This window comes from Camellia sinensis, chromosome 10, assembly GCF_055761805.1.
Source record: "Camellia sinensis isolate YWXY chromosome 10, ASM5576180v1, whole genome shotgun sequence".
NCBI lineage: Eukaryota > Viridiplantae > Streptophyta > Magnoliopsida > Ericales > Theaceae > Camellia > Camellia sinensis.
In genome coordinates this window covers 52,767,469-52,785,323 of record NC_138970.1, presented here as the reverse complement: position 1 = coordinate 52,785,323, position 17,855 = coordinate 52,767,469, and the positions used below count along the sequence as shown (strand labels likewise).

Below are 17,855 nucleotides of genomic sequence, written 5' to 3'. Positions count from 1 at the left end.
GATTCAAAATTCACGATCAAATATATCACAATTGAAAAGTTAAAAATCAGAATGATACAAAACTCAAACTATATAGACCATTAATATACTTTGCCTTTTAAAAATAAACCCATAAGTCCTTATAATTTGTAAATTAAAATACCCCATCACACTTGTTAACGACTTGAGCTAAAAAGCTAAAATATCTTTATACATAGGTAATCTCATTGTATATATTACAAGTATTTTTCTGATTTTTATTTTTTATTTTTTTTAAAAATAATTACTTTCAAGTCCCTTGTGCTTTAATCCATATTTGGTTATTCTTGTGATAGTAAAATGAGCACCTAACCATGTGACTATTTCCAAATGAAAGGAGTAAACCACAAGTAAATAAACGTTTACCCCTATATAAATGACGCATTAGCCATTAAGGCTTTGTTTGAAAAGATTAAATAAGTCTATATTTTTTATTTTTTTATTTTTTTTAAATCACATCAATTAACATCTATTCTCTATTTTTTTACATATTTTTTTATAAAAAATCAAAAAATATACTTATTTAGAACATCTCAAACAAACTCATTCAACAACTCTCTCAAATTCAATTACAAGACTAGCTCGGGCAATGGACCCAATGTCATCAAACCTTCTCTCTGGGAAGATTCTATTTGAATCTAAAACATATCTCAGTACGTCAAATTTAAATTCATAAATTTTAATTCATATTATATTTTAACATAAATTTATTAATAAGAATAATACATATTAAACTCTAAAAAAAAAAATTTCTTCTCATGGTACACCGTAATCAATTATTTCTATTCAAATCTATGTATCTTCTTCTCTAAAAGATCAAAGTTATTGCTTCTTCTTCTTCTTCCTTCCTCCAAAACTCTAATTCATTCTATTAAAACTCATCATTATATGCACATACACTTAAAAAGTATAATATTTGTAAAACAATATTTAAAAAAATTCAATAAAAGAGGTTAGCCAAACAAGATAGGAAACGCTTTCTATTCAAGCATTTTATCAAACACATTGTAATCAACAAATTAACTCCGCCAGGGTTGTTAACAACTCCGCTGGTCCCAAGTCCGCGTTAAGGAGGAAGGTTGTGTATTAGGTAGCCGACAGCCAATACGTCAAAAAAGCCGTTCGGATCCCTTCTGAAAATGGATCCTACTTTGAATCGTTTAAATGTTAGGTCGTTACCCTCAAGTAACACGTTGCGCTTGCCTCCGGGTGTTTTGAAAAGTGAGCAAGGGGCGCCGCATCGACGCCTGGGTGCGGTGAAAATTGGGCAAAGATTTCCGCATTTTTTTGGACGAGCGTGGGTAAAGAAGCTAGTCCAAGACTACAGGTTTAGGGTAGCCACTTGGAATATAGGAACCTTAACTGGTAAGACAATGGAATTGGTAGATGTTATGATTATGAGGAGAGTTAGTATAGCTTGCGTACAAGAAACTAAGTGGACGGGTGAGAAAGCTAGGGAAATTGAGGATACCGGTTTTAAACTGTATTATAGTGGTAAGGACAGACGCAGGAATGGGGTAGGAATCATAATTGCCAAGGGTTTAGTGGAGAATGTAGTGGCGGTCATTAGGAAAGGGAATAGGATTGTGTTAGTTAAACTAGTTATTGGGGGAATATAGTGAATGTTATTAGTGCATACGCTCCTCAAGTAGGATTAGATGATCAGACTAAGAGGGATTTTTGGGAGCAAATAGATGAGATCTTACAGGAGATGCCCGTAGGAGAAAACCTGGTTATAGGTAGAGATTTTACTGGCCATGTAGGCATAGATAAACTAGGCTCTGAAAGGATGCATGGTGGATACGGTTTTGGTGACAGAAATGAGGCTGGAGAGAGTATCTTAGATTTTGCATTGGCTTCTGACCTGGTGGTGGCCAATACTATATATAAGAAGAGGGAGGAGCATTGGATAACTTTTAAGAGTGGGTCAGTTAAGAGCCAAATAGATTACTTCTTAGTGAGAAAAGTGAGCCACCTAAAATGCAATGATTGTAAGGTGATTCCTGGAGAGAGCTTGATCTCTCAACATAGGATTTTGGTACTAGATTTATGTTTTAGAGGGCAATACCATGCTAGGAAGGATGGTGGGCGTCGTAGGATGAAATGGTGGGACCTAAAAAGGGATAAACTAAAAATATTTAATAAAAAAATGGATAAGGAAGGTACTTGGGACTTGGGAGTTGGAAGATGATGCTAATACTATGTGGAACTCGATGGCCAATTGTATGAGGAGAATCTCAAGGTAAGTGCTTGGAGAGTCGAAAGGGACGGGACCCAGCGCTAGGGAAACTTGGTGGTGGAGGGAAGAGGTTCAAGCGGTAGTTAAGGCAAAGAAGGAGTGCTTTAAAAAGTAGCAAAATGATAGAACTGAGGAAAACCTTAAGAGTTATAGATTGGCTAATAAGGAAGTCAAAAAAATAGTGAGAGAGGCTAAGTTGAAAGCTTATGATGACTTATACATTAGACTAGATAGAAAAGAAGGAGAGAAGAGAGTATACAAACTTGCTAAGATACGTGAGAGGAAAACAAGAGATTTTAATCAAGTTAAGTGCATCAAGAGTGAGGATTCTAAGGTATTGGTGAAGGATGAAGAGATTAAGGAAAGAAAGAAGAACTATTTTGAGAAACTATAAAATGAGGAACATAGAGGTACGGCAATTGGGGAAGAAATGGCTAGTAATACGATAAACCAAGACTATAGGTTTTATCGCAGGATTAGAAACTTTGAAGTGGAGATTGCACTTAAGAAGATAAAATCAAATAAGGCTTTAGGACCCGATGATATCCTTATTGAAGCTTGGAAGTGCTTGGGTAAAAAAGGAGTTACTTGGTTGACTAGGTTGTTTAGCAAAATTTTGTTGACTATGAACATGCCAGATGAGTAGAGGAAGAATATTTTAGTGTCAATATATAAGAACAAAGGAGATGTCTAAAATTGTAACAACTATAGAGAAATCAAGCTAATGTGCCATATAATGAAAGTGTGGGAGAGGGTGATGAAACGCCGATTGCGAGATATAACAGAGGTGTCAGAGAATCAATTTGGATTTATGTTCGGCAGGTCAACAATGGATGCGATTTATCTTTTGAGGAGAGTAATAGAAAAATATAAAGAAAAGAAAAGAGACATTCATATGGTGTTTATCGACCTTGAGAAATCATATAATAGAGTGCCCCGAGATATAATATGGTGGGTGTTAGAGAAGAAATGGATGACAAAAGGTTATATTGATGTGATTAGGGACATGTATGAAGGGGTGATGACTACTATTAGATCGCCTGTTGGAGAGACAAATGAATTTTCTATCACTGTTGGGTTACACCAATGATCTACCTTAAGCCCTTATCTTTTTGCTTTAGTTATGGATGAGTTGACGAGAAATATTCAGAATGACGTACCATTGTGTATGCTTTTTGCAGACGATATCGTGCCAGTGGATAAGACTAAAGAAGGAGTTAATACAAAGTTGAAGATTTGGAGAAAGCTCTTGAATCTAAAGGTTTCCGGATAAGCAGAAATAAGACAGAGTACATGGAGTGTAAATTTAGTAACAATAACAATAAAAGTAGAGAAGAAATGAAGATTGAGAACTAAGAATTGCTTAAGAGTGAACATTTTCGTTATTTAGGGTCGATTATCACAACAACGGGGGAGATGGATGCGGATGTGGCCCATAGGATTAAGGCGGATGGTGTAATTGGAGAAGTGCGTCTGGGATACTGTGCGATAAACGAATACCTACTAGACTAAAAGGTAAGTTCTATAGAATGACTATTAGACCTGCGATGTTGTATGGGACGGAGTGTTGGGCAACCAAGAAACAACATGTAGATAAGATGAGTGTGGCTGAGATGAGGATACTAAGGTGGATGTGTGGCAAGACTAGACAAGACAAAATTAGGAATAAATATATTCGGGAATGGGTAGGAGTAGCACCGATAGAAGATAAGTTGAGAGAGAATCGATTAAGATGGTTTAGTCACATTCAACGGAAACAACAGAGGCAGTAGTGAAAAAATGCGATGTTATAACTGTAACCGTAGAGGGGAGTGTTAGGGGATGGGGTAGGCCTAGATTAACATTGGCTAATGTTTTAAATAGAGATATAGATCTACTTAATTCAACTAACGAAATGACTTTTGACAGGGTCGCGTGGAGAAGAAAGATTCATATAACCGACCCCATTTGATGGGACTTAAGGCTTGGTTTGGTTTGGCTATTGTAATCAACAAATTAGAATAGCAAAACAACAAGAGAATAAAGAGATACAAGGCAATATGCTATACAAAGTATACAAGTGATTAGTCATTTTAGCAATGTTCAAAACAATTTTATTTTTATTTTTTGAAGTTTTGATTTATAGAATCAAACTATATTACTTCATGATTAGATGAGAATTTTGAAATATAAACAAAATTGAACTCTTTTTTTTTTTTTTTTATCGGGTGCGTTTGCAATTCAAATTAAGTCTTCCATCAACATATAAGGCATTATTTATCTCAAAAAAAAATTAAACAGAGAAAAGAGAAAGGAAAACCCTAGACGCATGATGTTGTCAAGCTGGAGACAAAAGGGATTGAAAGATCAACCGAAGTGAAGGACGAGAAGCTTGTCGATAGTCTTTGATTATGGAGTTTGTCTTTAATTTTTTTTAATTTGTTTATTATTTATTATTTAAGCTTACCTCAAGAGTTATTTGAGAAAAATAATAAGGTGCAGTGAGAATTATATAAAATTTTAAATAATTGAACATGATTTACTCAAAAATTGAAAATACTTAATATTTTTTTTTTAGATGTAAAGAGAATCGCTCTTCCCTCTGGTATCTCATTCTAAGACCAACCCAACCGCAACCAAGAGCTCCAAAACCTGGAAAAGCACGACCCACTAGGCCGTGGGATGTCAAGCCTTTAAAGGCATATTTAATTGGATGGATTAGAACATAAGATTAAGATTATTAATTCGTAGACCCAATTATTCTATATTTATTTAACACTTTGGTTTAGAATTATTAATCCAATGGATAATTAATCCAACAAATTTGTAAGATTATTAGTAATGGGGTAGGGGTGAGATTATTAATCCAATGTATATTAATCCAATTGGATAGTAAATACCACACTACTATTAATCTTGTGAATCAAACATGACCTAAAAGTTTCCACAAATATTGTAGCACCATTTGTAACAGAGTCATAAATGTAATAACAAGACCAATGACCCAAAAAAACCAAAAACAGAAGTGATCAACAGACAACTAATGCTTCGAAAAGTAATACAGGAATTCTTCAAGACTTAAAAGTGCCGGTCTCTAATGCAGGCCCGGGAATTATACAAACATTCTTAGCTAACTGCATCTAAAAGTTCTGAAAGATTTCTCCTTAATACGGATGATAAATGGCAAGAGTTTGTTTCAGCTATAAACCAAGAGATTCAAACAATTTACACCCATTCATGATCTATTAAGATTGGCATCGTCACCTTAGAATTCAACGCCACAACCGAAGAAAATGTTTCCACTGCAGCAGCAACAGCAAAGTCTAAATTAGAGAGGAACGTACTGCAGTAGCTTCTGAACAAACAGGACTCCCCTAAATGGAAAAGCAGAGAGATGTTAAAACATATTAAGAAACAAGAAAAGTAAAGAGTTTTTAACCAAACCCAAGTCATTTTTTTATCAAATTTTCCAAACCGAAGCTGCTTTTAATTTATTTCCCAAACCCAGGTTGTCTATGAAATCGTGTATGCACAAATTTAAAAAAACTTTAAACACAAAGTCCCACAACTTCATTGTTGGCTGAGAGAAACATGCAAGGTAAAAAAATAATGAAGTGTGTGAAGACAAGGGATGATCCCACGTTTTCACCTTTTTTTGCTGTTCTTTTTTCAAAGTCATGTGTATTGGAAACACAACTTCAAATTCAAAATCGTGTTTTTAAAATATGACTTCAAAAACAACTCTAGTTTGGGAAATCAGTTTAAAACAACTTAGATTTGAGAAATTTGATCAAAAAATAACTTGGGTTTGATAAAAAATAAAAAAAACTCAGAAAAGTACTATCCAACACCACAAAGCCAAGTCTCAAATCAAAGATCTCTCAAAATATGTAAGGTCCCAACTTCTAGAGCTTTCAAATCCCAGCTTCTTAGTTCTGGCAAACAGAAAATTTAATACAGACATGGCGAGAATATAGCCAAAAAAATATTTTTATTTGTTGTATATACTATTAAAATAATACTTAAAAAATAAAAATGCCATGTGGCGGGTCCTACACATGGACACACGTGTCCACGCAGTGATGATGTATCGGACAAGAGCAGGACACCCATTTTGGAGTGTCTGTGCTTCCGAGATGGATGGTAAACTGAACTTAATGAATGACATGCACAAAGCCCTCACACCAATTAGGCTAATCTAAATCTTAAAAGTAAGATGGTGGACTGAGAAATCTAAGAAAATGAACAAATTTACAAGCATTAGTGTAATGAGACAGTTGCAAATTGCAAAAACTTGACTTCTGAACGAAAATAAGAGTTCGTTTGAAATGTGGGTTGGCTCTTTGACTTTTTGGCTATTTTAACTTGGGCTAAAAAATCTCGTTTGGAATAGACTTTTTGATTTTTTTACTTTTGTGAGAAAAGAAATAAAATGATTATGGGTTGGATGTAACATTTTGTTCTATTTGGTTAAAATAGCCAATTTTGTCTTATATGGCTATTTTAGCCCAAACTTGCTTCCCAAACGGAGCCTAAGAGATGCTATGTACAAGAATTTGTATTTGGAAATTGCATGATAGCAAATTATACCAAGTTCAAGAAAATCAATCAGCAAAGTAAAAGCAGTAATATTAAAATATATATATACTATGACAGTCAAGAAGCAAATTCTCAGGCAATAAATGCTAACCCAACAAAAGGAAAAACATCCTTAGAAACTACATATATCAGGAGATTGATTGCCATCCAAATCAATCAAAGATAGAAAAACATCCTTAGTTCGACATAAAGGTACCAGCGTATTTCTCTGGGAGCTCTCATAGTCAACCCACTTTATCTCTCAGTTCTCCTCTCTTTAACTTTTTACCTTGGGAGGAGTAATGTACTTGCAAAGAGGTTTCAGCCTATACCCTTGTCAGTCTGTTTTTCTTTGTCTATAGAGCTTTTAATAATCTCTCTGAGCTTAGCTCACTGGAGTTTTGATCATTCACATTACTCCAAAGATAGCTTCAGTTAGTTGCCACTGAGCTTAGTTGCCACTATTATACAATATACATGTAATATTTAAACGAAGGGCAGAAAAATCATGAAGCTTTATACATGGGGAAAAGATGTATCATGCTCAGTTGTTATGTCAAAACCTCAAGGTTTCACAATCCAAAGGGAGGACCAATTGTCTCCTCTGAACCTCACTCCCACAAACTAAAGGCAAGGCCAATATCATTCACAAGACAAAGCCAGACACTAGCGCCTAATTTGTCACATGCACATCAGCACATATAAATAGGGCTGCAAATGAACCGAGTGAACAGGCTCGGTTCGGCATGTTTAGTAAACGAGGCAAGCTCGACCTCGAATATTAGACTCGTTTAGTAAACAAACCGAGCTTGAACTCGAGCTCAAACAAGCTTGGCTCATTTATCTTTATTTAAATTATATAATAATATATTATTGAATATATAAATAATATATATATAAATACATTATTTATATATTAAATAATGTAAAAAATATTTCTTATTTAAGTAATATAAATAATATTTTAAAAAATATTATCTAGTCGAGCCGAGCTGAACTCGAGTTTCATTAATATTAACGAGCCAAGAAGAGCGTAGCTGAGTCCAGTTACTTATCAAGCCGAGCTCGAGCTCGAGCTCAATAAGCAAACGAGTCGAGCTCGAGCTCAGCAAAGCTTGGCTCGGCTCGTTTGCAACCCTACATATAAATGCATATACACCCATATAAAACAAGAAACAATGCCCTTTAACAAAGCCACAAGAAAAAAAAAAGAAAAAGAAAAAGATGAAGGGTGCCAACTAACATCATTAATTAACTATACAAATATAAATACCATACATTCAATTAAATGAATGTTACACCGAAGAAGAAATCTCAAAGGAGTAACGCACCCATGTAATCTACTGATCTCTCAACAAATGGAGATTCTCAAATATATCATTAACACATCATCAACTGAAAAGTTGATCTAGAAAGCATATCACAGGCCAAACAACAAAATAAGTAGACACAGAAACTTACAAAGGTTATTGAGATTCAAATAAAAGACAGGGATCAAGTGAATATTAACTCACATTCAATATTCTCTATAAAGGAAGCTATAGCTCGCTATAGTTGCGCCAAACTGCACGAAATTCCTCACGGAATGTGTTCAAACGTGCTTTCAAATTAGGTGTTCTAAAGCTTGCATGGAGAATGGTGGCTGAGAGGAGAGGAAGAGAACAAATTAGCTAGAAAATATACAAAATTACACTAAAACAAACTTGACAATATTACCATACAAGGAGGAAGTAATATACCAAGAAGGCCGATGGCCAATGCCCATAGGACACTTAAGAGTCCACAAGAAACAAACCAGAGGATGAAACTCACTATAGAAAAAAGACAATACACGACTTAATCAGACAATATTTTTAACAAACATTTCTGCAATAAAGTTGCACGTCACTAAATTTTGAAAGTGAATTGCTGAAGAAATTTTTCGTACCAATAGAGAATATCAAGACAAACACCCAACGAGGCCGTCCACATATGTAAATGGCTCTTTTAGCCGATGGGCGACCACGAAGAACAGGCCTGAAAAAATTACAGAGTTAGACAAGCAGAAGTACCACATGCTTGCATTCACAACAAAAGGCAACAAACTTACGTAAGAGGAGGCCTCATCTTTGCTGCTAAATGCGGAGAGAACTGCCTTACAGTTCTTGTTACCTTTTCACTAAAAGTACCTGCAAAGCTGTAGCACGAATAGTTAGCAAGAATGCTGTAAAATACGGGATTTTAACGATGATAAAATGAAAAGTCAGAGACCTAGAGTATTGCATAAAAGGAGTAGGTCCCTGGTATGGCCTTTTCCACTACACAACATGAGCAGGATTTCCTTTGTATAGTGACCAATACAAAGAAAGATTTACAAAGCAGAAGTATAAAGTTGATCACTGATTAATAAAAAAACCAATAAAAATAATTACATAATTATTGTTGGAATTTGGACATCCAATCCAAAACCAATTGGCATTAGGTGAAGAGATCCAATTGGCGAAAAGAGAAACGAGACAAAAACCCAAAAACCAATTGTTAGAGACTCGTCCCACCACGCTTGGATGGTTTAGAGAAGTGATGTGGAATAGGTCTTTACATTCTCGCAAGTGCAGCCTGGTTGCACATGGAGGTGTGATAAAGAGATAAACGAGACAAGAAAAATAGACTTTGTGTGGAAATTTGATCCACAAGATCACCGAAAACCCACCTCTGATACCATGTTACAAGTTTTAGAGAAATTCAAACCCAAATCAGGAGGCAATGGGTGAAGATTTGTCTAAACTATATGAACCAAGCTCGGGAGACTTCGAGAAGTAACAATTAAAAATTCAAAAAAAACAAATATAAATCTCTCATAAACAACATGATTTCGTGCAAGGGCACACCAATAAATTCAAAGTCTGTCACTTAACATCTACTCCCCTTCGTTGCATTACAGTGGTCGCTTATGCACATGTGAAAGTCTACGAGCCTCTTCCAAATTATTAGCACTAGAGGAGTACCAAGTCACAACATACATAACTGTAAACAAAATTTGAGTCGCCGCAGAAACTGAATAAATAACTAGGCAATTCATATACATGCCAAAATGCATTTACCCCTAAGTCGATAAAGAAAAAGGTCAAAGATGGATAATCAAGAATTGCTGCCAATATCAGCAACTAAGACAACCAAATCATGCCAATTTTTTTCTAGTTTCCTAAACTTGTAAAATAAAAACTTTTTTAGAAACTAATTAACTAATTGCTTCAAGAAATTGCTTTGAATATCTTAAACCAAACCTCCAAGTAAATGTTCAATTAAATATACATGAATGTGTATGCACTTGCCCATGTGAGTGACATAAAAAGAAAAAATGCAGAATCCTGTTCAGCTATGGATGACAAAGTAAACTCTTGAATTTAGACTAAACTAACTGATAGATAGGTAGTCACGTAACCAAAATAACTAGCATGGTATGCACAACAAAACCTCAGCAATGCTGGGAAGATAATTGCTTGTGTAACCCATATTCTCTTAAGACAATCACAATGGTTTTTGTTGTACATATTGAGAGCAGAGTAGTTAACTAGAGGGGTATTGTGGATAATCAATTTAACAGAAGTTATGCTCAATTGGGATTTTTCTAGCAGCTTGTTTCATAGGTTTTAATTTCCTTTTCGTAGTAAGAATTGTTGGGGTTTACGTCTACCCTAGTTGAACTCTTGTAAGTTTGGTTTTGCTGTTATATAAATCACCTTACCCAAGAAAGAAAAAAAAAATGTTTTCTTAAATCTTTTCATCATCAATGAAATTCAAGGTAGAGATGGCTTGGTCAGGTACAATGAAAACTAGTAGATACAACCATAAAAAAGAGTGACATGATCACCATAAATAGAAATGTTAGGGGGAGACCTAAACTGACATGGAATGTGGTAGGAAAAAAGTATATGAATTTATTTATTTAAATGGTCATATAGTCACCGACAGAGCAAAATGGCAAAAAATGATTCATGTACCCGACTCACTTGATTAGGACGCAAGGCTTACTTCTGTTTGGATCACCCATCAAAAATATTCTGAGCTTATGATAACCAACGAACTGCATGAACTAGCACTCGAAAGTATATAACAAAAGCGCTAGCAGCAAGGCTCTAATTATATGAAACAAACTCAGAACATATATTACATCAGAGTGTATGCATCTTAAATAAGTCAACTTGGACAATTCGGTCTGAGGAATAAACTAGCCCTCAACATCTAACCATCTAACATGTGAATATTTGAAAAATAAGAGAAAACAAATGTTAAAGCATACAAGAGCCCTGTTTGGTAAGTGGGTTTTTAACTTTTTTTGGTCAAAATCCACAAAAAGACAAAATATAATAAAATAGCCAATAAGACAAAATGTCACATCAAACCCATGATCATTTTACTTTTTCTCTCACAAACATCACATCTAACTACAAAAAAATCCAACCATCTTTCCAAACACAAAAATTTTAGCCTACTAAAATAGCCAACTTCCCAAACGAGGCCAAGATGATAACAACAAATTTACTTTTCCTTACAAACCAAATGTTGACGTCACAGACTGGTACAAGTTCTGGTTACCCATACCATCAATAAGAAAAAACAAAACAGCATAATACAACATGAATCAAGTATAGGAGGACCTTTGAAGACGTGGAGTTGGAAATGTACAGTCTAAAACCTTTTTTACGAAGCTTCCATTTTTGGCTCAAAGGGAAATTTTGTGATTCTTGTTTTGCCTTAATTGATTTTATAGGCGACCTTTCTTTTGCAAATGTGATATTGCAGGGATTTTTTTTCTTTCCTTGGTATATATCCCGTGCACAAAGGTTGCGCCCCTCTTAGCATTTTTTTTTATTTTAGTATTAAATTAATGATTTATATTACCTTTTCAATAAGGGGGGGAAAAAAAAGATAAAAAAAATAATACAACATGAATCAAGCATACCTGTCATTTAGAAAAGCAATGGTAAGCGCTGTCAATGCAGCAGCAACAATAGCAAGTGGCCTCCTCAGAAATCCCAAACCTGCAAATTACAATGCAAACAAATATCAATACAAGAAACATATCTAGAATAGCATATACAAGGAATCAAAATCATCTCTCAGCTTACCCAGAATGAGCACAATCATCATGAAGTAATTCGTCCGATAGCTACAAAACCAAAAAAGCAATCACAATACACAATTTAAAGAAAATAAATATAGCTCTTATGATTACAAAACCCCTCTGTACTATTTGGTTGCCGAGAAACCAATGAAATTTTGAAGGAACAAAAATTTAAACCTTACATCTTTTTTTTTAATACTCCGTAATCTGACCCATTCGACCAACTAATCTGGGGACCAATCACACCGTCCACTAGGGGCAACTAAAGCCGGGACCAAGACCCGTATGGACTTGCCCCAATAAATTGTTTGCACCTAGGAGGTTTCGAACATAATGATAAGACCTTGAGGTCGCCTTACCTCAGAAACAAAAAATATCGACTCTATTGAGCTTCACACAAACCTGGGTTAGGTAAATTACGTTTCTGGAATCAAATAAGGGTCCAAATAGAAATTCAAAAACTTTCTGTTTCCTATAATAAACCCAATAAAATTCAAGTCGATTGAGATCCAACCAAACCTGGATTAGTTAAATTTTGTTTATGAAACCAAAGAAGGGGTCAAAATAGAGTCGTTTCCTACAATATTTCTGAGCAACCAAACAGGGCCTGAAAATAGAATTGTATAAATAGATATGCATGTGAAGATACATATATATATATATATAATTGAGAAAGATCGTACTAGTAGAGATTGCACTTGAGGCGACTGTTCCATTTGGAGGAGGATCGGGGGATAGTGAATCTGGAGAAGAATTCAGAGAGAGGGCGAGGAGGTGATGACCAGTCCACTTCGCGTAGGGCTTCGATCAGATCTTCTGCGGTCACGTTCCCCCAATCCATTTCCAATCGGTGCGAAACCCTAGACAGCAAAACCAATACGAAGGAGACGAAGATAAAATGAACAGAGAGATCGACGAGAGAGAATTGAAACTGTTTGTGAATTTTGATTGTTTGCAAGAATGGTGAAGTATATGCGATTGATGAGAGAGAGAGAGAGAGAGATGAGGAGTTTCTGATGAAGATCGGAAACATTAACACGGAAGGAAACGTATTTTTATTTTATAAAAATTTTAAAAAGAGAAAAAAAATTAGGTTAATGTTTGGTTTAGTTTTTAAAATACGATTTAGAAAAGGAAAAAAAATTTAAAAAAAACTTAATTTCTTATCTCTTTTTTTTTTTCTTTCTTTTATAATTAATAACCCTCATTTGATATTTGGGCTTTTTAGACTTTTTAACTAAATTAATTATTAAAAGATAAAATAGATTAAAATTTTAATAAGATAAAATATTAAATTAAAATTATGATTATTTTAATTTTTCACTCACAAAATCAAAAATACCAAGTCAAACAAACTTTTTAATCTCAAATTATAATAGCTAGATAATCAATCCCCTTTCCAAACAAAGTCTGAATCAATAAATCATTTTTTTCTTCTTCCTCTCTCCTTTCTCTTCTCTTAGGCTAAGTTTGGCATACTTAAAAAAAGACAAAAAGTTAAAAAGTCAATATTCTATTTAAGTCACATCATCTTATTTAAATCACATCACCTATCTAACACATCATTTCAAACTCAACCCAAACCCAACACATATTTCATAAAAAGTCAAAAAGTGCACTTATTTAGAACATCCCAAACTTCTTTCACATTTTATGTATCAATCAATCAAATTTTCTTTTATATATATATAATTAAAAAAATAAAAATAAAAATTATAAATTATTCAAAAATTATTTTTAAAATTCATAACTAAATAAATTTTTAATTTTTTTTTATTTTAACAATTCATCTTTTAAAATATAACGCACATTTCAAAAACTTAAACCAAATGAAGCGAGGAGTTTCTGATGAAGATCGGAAACACAAACAAGGAAAGAAACATAATTTTATTTTACAAAAGTTTAAAAGAAACATATAGAAAATAGAGTTGTCTGAGCCCGGGTTCGAACCGGGGACCTCTAGTGTGTGAGACTAGCGTGATAACCGACTACACCACCCAGACGCTTTTGACCTGGTCGGCAAATTAATGATATTTGATATAGAAACAAAATTTAACTAATGGGCCCAATTTGAATGGGAATTTTTTTTAAAAAATGGATAAATTACAAATATATTTTTTGAGATTTTCTTAAAATATAAATTGTCTCATTTAATTATAAAAATCACATCCTGCCTTTTCAAGTTTCAAATTGCATAACAAATAATCTATTTTAGAGCTCATTTGGCATTAGTTAATATGGCCAACTTTTTTGTGTTGGGACTTTTTAGCCTCGTTTGATTTTTGTTTTGGGATTTTTTTGCCTTTTGTAAGAGAAAAAGTATAATGATTATAAGTAAAAAGTAATATTTTGTCTTATTGGCTTTTATAGTCAATTTTATTTTTTTGTGATTATTTAGCCCCAACATGAATGCCAAATCGGGGCTTATTAATAAATTATCAAGTCAATTAACTAATTTAATAATGTTAGAAATATATTCCAATTAACAATTCAGGTAATCTTATTGTTTTATAAGAGACTAGTTAGAAATTTTATTTTTTTATTTTTTGTTATTTTTGTTAAATAAATTTTTTTAACAAACAGTATTTGTAATTTCTAAAATCACATGGGGCAATTTATATTTTAAGTAAATCTCATAAATATCTTTGTATCTTAAAAATAAAAAATAAAAAAATGTAAATGAAATATAAACAAAATATTATATTTCACACATCTTTTTCTTTATATTTTTAAATTTGTACGTAAAATACAATTTAAGTTGATAACAATTGATTTAACAATGGGATGTGTTTTTTTTTTTTTTTTTTTTTTTAAAGATTATACTTTTTAAAATCAATATTAGCCAAGGGGTGTTTGCGGTTTGGTTGCGGCCGTATAACCTTCAATCCGTTATTTGTCCATCAGGTTGACAGATTGGAAAAAATCAATCAATATCCGTCCACCGGATTAATGGATGCAGATTGAGCGGATTAACGGATGAATACGAATCGGTTTGGCAGTTTAAACTTTTATAAATTTTGAACATAATAAAACAATTTGTCATTATTTTTTTTGGATAACAATCCAACTCTATAATCAAAAGATTATCAAATAAATTGTCAAATACCAACAATAAATACATATAAGAAAACTATACATTATCAAAACTATTTCATTACTTTTTTTTATTCAAAAACTATTTAATTTTTGATTTTTTTTAAATGACAAAATTAAGCCTTATATTTTTCACACAAAAATACCAAATATCAACACTTGTCATTTGATAAAAAGATTTCCAAATTGAAAACACAATAAAATATTTAAATCATTTTTTAATTAAAAACACAAATAGAACATCTAAATAAATTAAAAACACAAAGGCATACAAATTTTAGGGTACTCGAGATTTGGCAGTTCGGTTGCGATCAAAAGAATCGCAAATCTGTCATCCGTCCAAAACTAGGCGGATTGAAAAAAAATTAATCCGCAACCCTCTACTCATCATCACACATCCATCTAAAATGCGACGAATCAATTCAATTCGATTGATTTAGACGAATCGAACTATTCGCCACTCACCCCTAAGTCAAGCACTTTGTAAATCACAAAGATTATTTGTGATTCTTTAAGATTGCGCACACAAAGAGCTTCACCATAGTGAAATATATAGTGCCACACAACAGACAACATACATTTCATAGAAATTGTTCATCTTCATTTGACTATTCTTCATAATCTTTTACACCCAGTTTGTTTGCTTGGATATAAATAGCAGGATATGATATCTTTGAGATTTGGAAAGGTATATACAATGAAGAGGATTGGATAACATATCCCAGGGCCCTGTTTGTTGTGTACAGGATTTAAGCATTGGATATAAATTATTCATGTTTGTTTACAAAAGGGATGGGGTATATGAGCAAGCAATTTCCAATTTTGCCCTCATAATACATAATACTGCCGATCTGGGCCACCAACACCCAACATTTTGGAATTAATAACCAAAATTTCAAGATTTGCCAAAGTAAAAAATTGTTATAATTAAAATTAATAACCAAAAAATTGTTATAATTAAAATTTTTATTCTTAAACATAACCATCATTCTTTTGCTTAAATTTTCAAGAGGTTAATTTTTATCAAAGCAATTATCCAATAATGCACTAATAATTCCATTGGCCTAAAAAGTTAGCTTAAATTTTTTTTTTCTTTTGCTTATTTTCTTCTTTATAAATTGACTCAAAATTTACAACTTAATTCATAAACACAAAATTAAGCAAAAAAATAAGCTAACTTAAGCCACATCAAAGAAAATCTTGATTGTTTTCTTGTCATTCCTAAGGCAATAGGCAACAATAAACAAGGCAATATACAACTGGGTAGAATCAAATTCTATATCTTACAATAAACAAAGTAATATACAACCTGGGCAGAATCAAATTCTAACATATCTTACAACATGGGCAGAATCAAATTCATCCAGTAATCAAATTCTAATATATCTTACAACAAACAAGGCAATATGTTTAGCATAATACTAATTGTCATCATCCATCATATACCATACATATGTCCATAACATAGAATACTTATACAACCCCAACAATTACAACAAAATTAGGCACATAAGCCATTTGTAGGGGATGTCCACGATACTTACAACATCACACTAGTCAGATATCATAGTTAACCCTCATTACTAACCAAAAGTATACATGAGACGTGCCAAAAAGAGGGATTCATCCTGAACACTAGTCAAACCATAAAATTATGTTATAATATATATAATATTTCACCATGCATCTTGCTCCTAAACATACCCATCCAACAACAAACACACCCATTCCATCTTCTCTTCCTCAGGCAAGCTAAAGAACAAATCAACCCTTTCAGCATCCTTCACAATAAGGGTTGCTGCCCTCAACCTGTCATTGGAGTTCAGTGGCAACTTAGTTCCCCATTAACAAGCTTCCTAGCTTCAGATATGTCATGTGCATAGCCAATCCTATGAGCTATTTTAGCCATTGTAGTGTTTGTTTTCTCAAAGAACGAGCCAAATTAAGTAGCCATTTCAGCAAGCCCCCTTGCAATACCTTTAGATTCCCTAGCTCTTTTTTTGGAAGTTGTGGCTGAGGTAGATTGGTTGGTTGGAGTCCCATTTGCTGATAAGGAACAATCCATGTTATTAACACCAGGCAGATCCATCATTGGAGTGTAACACTCATCAGTAGTTTGGTCCTCCTTTTCTAAGGCAGCAACCATGTCAGCAGGACTCTCGGCTAATGCACCAGTAGCTCTATCCTTACCAAATAGAATTAGCCAATCCTTGTAGTAAAGAAAAGGTACATTGCGCATGCCTTTAGCATCTGGCTCTTTCTACAAAAAACAAAATTACTTCAAATTGTATGTTTGTAAGTAATAAATAATGCAAAATGAATAAGGTAAGTTTTCTTACCTTGACATAGTTTTGCCAAACTTGCTCACTATCAACTAAAATCATCTTATCAGTGTCATCCCACCCAAAGTCACTCAATCGAAGCATGTCCGTTATCAAGTTGTATTGTCTTCTTCAAAATTTTATCTTCGACTCGATGTGAGGGGATGCACGGAGATCAGTTCCAGGAAAAGCCAATATGATAAGTTTCTCCAACTCAGAGTAAAATCCTGCTCTAAACTGACCATTGTCAGCCTTCCATTTCTCACTGAACAGATCCCTCATGGCTCGGATCAAGACATCACACTCTTTTGGGGTCCATACCCTATTACCCCTTGATGAGGAACTAGTTGTTTTACCCTTACCTTTCCTTCCACATGAACTAGTAGCAGTGCTGTCATCCATACCTAACATGCAACAATTTATAACACCAGCAATAATAAGACAACCAACCAATCATGCTCACAAGCTTATGTACTCAAAAAACAATTAAAACCTAAGATAAGTTACTTGTCCACATCATCCT

At 33.6% G+C, this 17,855-nt stretch overlaps 1 protein-coding gene and 1 non-coding gene across 3 annotated transcripts; both read right to left on the bottom strand.

The window, feature by feature from the left end:
- Nucleotides 1-5,262: 5,262 nt before the first annotated feature.
- On the bottom strand, nt 5,263-13,070 carry LOC114297388 (PRA1 family protein A1). 2 transcript variants are annotated; one of them, XM_028241798.2, is made up of 8 exons: nt 12,602-13,070; nt 11,923-11,963; nt 11,757-11,835; nt 8,904-8,990; nt 8,742-8,830; nt 8,554-8,625; nt 8,329-8,456; nt 5,263-5,610 (listed from the first exon to the last, which is right to left on the bottom strand). In XM_028241798.2, the coding sequence occupies exons 1-7, from the start codon at nt 12,949-12,951 to the stop codon at nt 8,353-8,355; spliced, it is 822 nt and encodes a 273-aa protein (XP_028097599.2). In that variant the 5' UTR covers nt 12,952-13,070; the 3' UTR covers nt 5,263-5,610; nt 8,329-8,352. The 2 variants fall into 2 exon arrangements, with proteins under 2 accessions (XP_028097599.2, XP_028097600.2); XM_028241799.2 differs by having other exon boundaries at nt 5,263-5,538; nt 12,602-13,068.
- A 777-nt stretch (nt 13,071-13,847) lies between these two features.
- On the bottom strand, nt 13,848-13,921 carry TRNAV-CAC (transfer RNA valine (anticodon CAC)). Its single transcript has one exon. It is a non-coding gene; the product is annotated as a tRNA-Val (tRNA).
- Between the last annotated feature and the right edge of the window lie 3,934 nt (nt 13,922-17,855).